We start from the raw sequence: 6282 nt of genomic DNA on the forward strand, positions 1-6282 counted from the left end.
GGGGGGAGGAGGAGGAGGAGGAGGAGGAGGAGGAGAAGGAGGAAGAGGGGAGGAGAACATGTGTGGTGAACAGTGGCGATGAGACGCGGCCGTGGGGTTGCGGGGGTGCGGCGGCGGAGGAGGAGGAAGGAGGAGGACACGTGTGAATAGAGGTGATGTGGTCGTGCATGGGGATGTGGCGGGGGAGGGAGAGGAAGGAGGACATGTATGAACAGTGGTGATAGAACGCGGGGGGAGGAGGAGGAGGAGGAGGAGGAGGGGGGAGCAGAACACGCGTGAAGAGTGGTGATTGGAGGTGGGGCGCGGCGGGGGAGAAGGAGGAGGAAGGAGAAGGAGGAGGAGGAGAGGAAGAGGACACGCGTGAAGAGTGGTGATGGGACGTGGGGCGCGGCGGGAGAGGAGGAGGAGGAGGAGAAAGGAGGAGGACATGTGTATGGACAGTGGTGGTGATGGAACGCGGCCGCAGGCAGCGAGATGGAGTGTTGACTCGCGGCTAGAGAATGCATTGACGATTCACGGCGCATGTTGTGGTTTCTGACAGCGCTTTTAGCGAGTGAGTGGAGCCCGTAGTGGGTGGGGGCGGGGTAAAGAGGTAAGCATCTGTAGATTCACTCCACTTGCTTCGGCCCAACCATCGTCAGTGGGAAGGTGCTATGAGTGAGTGGAACCAGTGCTATAGGAGTGAGTGTAACCAGTGCTAGGAGCGAGTGGAGTGGAACCACGGTATGTCGGCCTTCAGTCTCGAATGGTCAGCTGTGCGTGCATAAACATTTACACGCAACTCATGTCTTTATAATCCTAACGATCTATACATACTTATAGAGTATAATATACTTATTACACTCTTATAATACTCTTACACTTATTGTTATTTATACATCATATTATGATATATAAATAACAATAATTGTAAGAACAATAAGAATAATAAGATGAAATATTGAACATAATAGGAATGAATAAAAACCATTATGCTTTTATTCGCTCATGAATATATGCATAATAGTTTCATGCATATATTACCGTGTCTTATTTGTCATGCGACTGGGAGGAGAGGGCGGTGTTTGAATTAACATCGAGTTGCTTACATGACGTTTCACTATCACCATCATCACACCCTGATCATGGTTCGTTTCTACAACGTCGTGGCCTATTCTCAAAACCTAATCGGCTTGACTGTCTCTAATCTATATTAATATATTTCTGCTATATTGTATATAATTTATACGTAGGATTCGTATATGTATAGTACGTCTATACTTAGATGGGGGGAAATGCCTCATCGGGAATAAAATCAATACATTTATTCAACGCGTAAATAACGGCGTCCACATAAAATTACACAGCATTGCATAAATGATGTCAATCATTATCGTACTCGTCAGCATCTCTTAGTAACGTTAGTTTAGTCTCGATAGTAACGGTGTTAGTAGTAGCAGTCAGTAGCCTGCCTACCTTTCTGCAATACTCGAGGATGTCCATTTTCTCGGTGAGGCAGTCCGACTTGTTGTTCTTGTCCGGTATCCACTCGCCCGATGTCGTGTCCAGGTGCATGTTCACAAAGTCGCACTGCATCGCGATCTTCGGCTCCAGGTGTGAATTTAAGCCATCCAGCTTTGCGGCAAGCGCCTACAAATAACCAAAAAACACGCGTGTGGTCAGTAAAGAAGCGGTGGTGCGTTTTGATCTTTTTGTGTGTGCCAATTTTCAAGTAACAGCATGGTTCCATGTTATCTCTCGTCTGTGTTTCCGATTCCCCCTGACGAACGACTCTCGTTTGAATAATTGTTTACGACGCTGTGGTGTTTTTTTTCATATTCACAAGTAACTTGGTTTGATATGTCGCGCATCACCCGTGTCGCTCGTATAGCGCTTCCCTCGTTCTTCAAATTAAATTTATCCGCCTCGCGTAACGTGAACGCTGCGATATTAAAACCGTTTGTTCGCGATTCAGCCGTATTTTCCGATTCGTCACAGCGTGTCTGAGTAATGTGACGGATTCGGGCGGGGGTGGACTCGCCTGCATAGATTTCCGCTGCTGACATTAGGCGAGCAATACCGCGGCCCACCTGGGCAAGCCTTCGTTTATAAAGCCGACAGTTAATTATCCGCTGCGCCCATATATCCCTTATGATTACAACCGCTGAGCCAAAACACCTGCGCGCCCGACACTCTTTACTTAATCGCCGCACGGATAAAATTCGCTTCTGAAGTTTGAAAGACTTATCTAGCTAGTTCAATATCATGCCTCGCAGAGCGCTTGCCCGTGCGTACATGAAACATGACGGTGCATGCGCTAGCACTCATGGGAAAAACTGGCGTTTCACCTAATTAGGCACTTCAATGACTGTATTTGTGGACATGCATCGGAGAATATGCGGACAACATAGCGTCCGGGTTGTCATATCATTTACCAGAAAGCTGAATAGCAACAGCGATAACATGGATGCAATGCATGCGACAGGACATTGTGACGACTGAAGAGAAGAATTCGTGCGCTATCGCGAATGTATACCTGCTACTAATTACAATGGCAGCTAGAGAAGCAATGGCGGGCGACGTCTCGCTTCAAGCTAGCAGCTGATACGCGGCAAATTGGCACGAATCGGAAGAATGCGAAGTCACAGCCTATACCTGCCTGCTCTGATTAACGGAGGGGACATATGTGACAGGTACGCTAGTTTGAATAGCTGATATGTGTGTGTGTGTGTGTGTGTGTGTGTGCGTGTGTGCGTGCGTGCGTGCGTGCGTGCGTGCGTGCGTGCGTGTGTGTTACAACTGGTACGAGACACGCGTGAATGAAATATATTGCGCCATATATATTGCGTGCAACTAGCCAAGTATGCTTAGACGTTGCAGCGCCCTACACACAGCTAGTTTTAGGGGAGAATTATACAGAAGAGAATACACGTGAGTTCAAATCTTCTACGTCACACGGTAGAATGACAAAGCACGAGAATCGTACAGACATGCGCACAGAGAAGCCGCATCGCTAATTTATCCGAATAAGAAATGCCAAATAATTCCCGCTGCGCCGACGTCTAAAAATGGCCATCAGAACCTCGTCTCTAATGAATTCCATCAGCGGCTTAACAGCGGCGAGTGCTGCTGACACTGACAGCTATACGACGTATGTTCGCGTAAAGGGCACGTAGAAAGGATTGCTGCTTTTGCTCTGTTTTCCCACGACATGTACCTCTGCTATTATATCAGGAGTCTATTAATATTCAATATATATCAATATATTATCATTATATATATATATATATATATATATATATATATATATATATATTGATAGACTCCTGATTATATTGCGGCCACGTACCAGGTGGAATGCTGTAGAGGGCGCTCGTGGCGCAAGGTGCGCAATCACGTGAAATGTCCGCGTACGATACAAAACCGGGATTTACGTCAGAGATGAAATCGACGAAAGAGAGACTTTATTTTATTTCCCACATTCGCACAACAAACACGCCGGCTACTAAGAATGGTCCTTTGGGTGTATCGCAGATCCTGCGCGGTATTTTCCTACATTAGAAGTTTAGAACCCCGCTCTAACCACGTCTAATATTGCATAACCGTGCCCTAACCATACCTAATACTCCCATAACCATTCTCTAACCTTGCCTAAGTATTGCTCTAAGCCCTAATCCTGCTTAACAATGCCTATCCCTGCCTAACCATGCCATCACCCTGGCTGACCCAGCCTATACCAAACCAACACTGCCTAAACCAAACCAATACTGCCTAAACCAAACCAAAACTGCCGAATTGTGCCGTAACCCTGCCTAACCATGCCCTAACCTTCACTAACCCTATTATAGTCCTAACCTAGCTCTGCATAACCCTACCCTTATCCTACCATAAACCTGTGGCCCTAACCTTACCCCTAGCCCGACCCACCCCCGTCCTAATCCTGCCCTAGCCACGTCATAGCCCTGCCTAATCGTATCGTAACAATGCCTAAAAAGTGGCCCTAACCCTGTCTAACACTCTCACTATACCCGCACAGCAACCGCTGCCACTTCCGCCTGCCATAATCGTATTCGGGTTTCGTAGTGTGCGCGCCGGCGGGGCAGCCACACACACACACACACGCGCGCAGGATGCCGACGACGCATGCATCCATCCTTCAATGACAAACCTCATCAGCGTTGCTAATCAATTTCACGCTTCCGGTCGCAGCCTCCCTCCGCCCATCGCCAGGGGGTGTGCATCGCTGATCGCCGCGCGCGCGGTAGAGGGGACCGCCTTTGTGGGAGACACGGGGAAGATTTGTGACGCGGAAGAGAAGCCTGGCAGACGATGATGATTAACGCGCGCGTGGGTAAAAGACAACGTAAACAGCCGCCACAGGAGTGTCGCTCTTCTGTGCCCCTCAGACGGAACACAAACAGTCACCGAGTAAACACGCAGGTGTGCAGGTAGACACACACACGCATGCGCGCACCTACACATACACCTACACACGCACGCACGCATGCACCTACACATACACACACACGCGCGCGCGAACACACACCTACAGTTACACACACGCGCGCGCGAACTCCTACACATACACCTACACACGCACGCGCGCACGCATGCAAACTCATAGGCTCGTACGCACACACCAACAGCGGGCAAACACGCACGCAAGTGTGCAGGCATACATACATGCACGCACGCACGCACACACCCACCCGCAAACGAACACATGCACGTGCGCACGCACACACACAGACAACGAGCAAACAGTACATATATACACACACGCACGCACGCACGCACGCACACACGCACGCACGCACGCGCACACACGCACGCACGCACGCACCGATCCGTATACGGTTCTAACGAGCGGGCCATTTCATACGCTGAAGTAGCCACGAAATAGCTCAAAATTAACCAACAACAACAACGCAGCCACGACAAAGGCGTGCGTGTGTGTGAGCGGAGGACTGAATTCTATGCTCGGACTACGCCGTTCAGCGACAAACGGCTCCTTCTGCGACGCGACCAGGAAGAAAGAATCGTGTGCATATTTATGCCGTAATGGCCGAGGCAGTTGCACTCAGCGCGCAATCACCACGGCAACTCCACGGCCCAGAAAATCGGCGCTCTATCCCAGATTTACGCGCGAGTTCACCCTCCCCTCTCCACCCCCCCTCTCTCTCTCTCTCTCTCTCTCTCTCTCTCTCTGGTCTCTCTTTCTCCTGCTTCTTTCTCTATCTCCACCTTTTTCGCGCTCTCCCCCTCTCTAGCAGGCAGGCAGACAGGCAGTCAGGCAGGCTGACAGGCAGACAGGCAGGTATAGGCAGGCAGGCAGACAGGCAAGCAGGCAGACAGGCAGGTATAGGCAGTCAGCCAGGCAGGTATACAGACAGGCAGACAGGCAGGCAGGCAGGCAGGCAGGCAGACAGGTAGGAGGCAGGCAGGCAGACAGGCAGGCAGGCAGGCCATGTCAGCAGCACCTGCCCGTATAATCTCATCGCTCTCGTACACGGACGTCATTAACCCCGCGAACGCGTGCCCGCTCTCAGCAGTCAGCACTACAAGTGTTACCCGATAAAAAAACACACACATGGCGATATTTTAACGCGCAATCGGCAGCTGAATGCTACCACCGTTTACGGAGCAAACGGACAAAGGACGGGGGCCATTGACGGCGTTCGTACAATGCATGCTCTCTGCGAATATTGCCGCCAAATTGTCCTGCTTGCATAACAACTACCATTCGTTGCGGCATAGGCTGGGTGTGGTGGAGATCGAGGTGGCAAGTGCAATTTCAAAGTCCCATTCGAAGCAAAAAGAAGTCTAGACGCAAGCTTTACTGTAGGAACGTACACAACCCACACATTAATAAATCCTACACAATTACACAGGAGTTCCTCCTCTATATGTATTTAAACCCTCCCACACACACCTCAGGAATACCTAATATATAAAGAAACACCAATATAATACACAAGAGTAGCCCCTCTATATTACGAAACCATATCACACATACCTCAATACTTCATCATATATAAACTAACAACAACATAATACACAAGAGTCCCCCTCTTGTGGGACCATCCCACATACCTCAGTACTTTCTCATGTATAAACTAATAACAACATAATACACAAGAGTAACCTTCTAGATATTGCAGCTCCCCTTTAATGAAGCCATCCCACATACCTCAGTGTCTTTTACGCGCAATCTCTCTCTCCCTCATTCTCTCTCTCTCTCTCACTCTCTCTCTCTCTCTCTCTCTCTCTCTCTCTCTCTCTCTCTCTCTCTCTCTCTCTCTC

The 6282-nt window shown here is 49.4% G+C and overlaps 1 protein-coding gene across 1 annotated transcript in view; it reads right to left on the reverse strand.

Annotated features, from left to right (window-relative positions):
• The window catches only part of LOC106810298 (amyloid beta A4 protein-like), a 111762-nt gene that overhangs the window by 38726 nt on the left and 66754 nt on the right, over positions 1-6282 (reverse strand). Inside the window, exon 3 of the mRNA XM_014813606.1 lies at positions 1456-1629. Coding sequence (XP_014669092.1) covers positions 1456-1629 — 174 coding nt within the window. The remainder of the gene's footprint in view (positions 1-1455; positions 1630-6282) is intronic.

The sequence above is a fragment of the Priapulus caudatus genome, unplaced genomic scaffold (genome assembly GCF_000485595.1).
Source record: "Priapulus caudatus unplaced genomic scaffold, Priapulus_caudatus-5.0.1 Scaffold429, whole genome shotgun sequence".
Taxonomy (NCBI): Eukaryota; Metazoa; Priapulida; class Priapulimorpha; order Priapulimorphida; family Priapulidae; genus Priapulus; species Priapulus caudatus.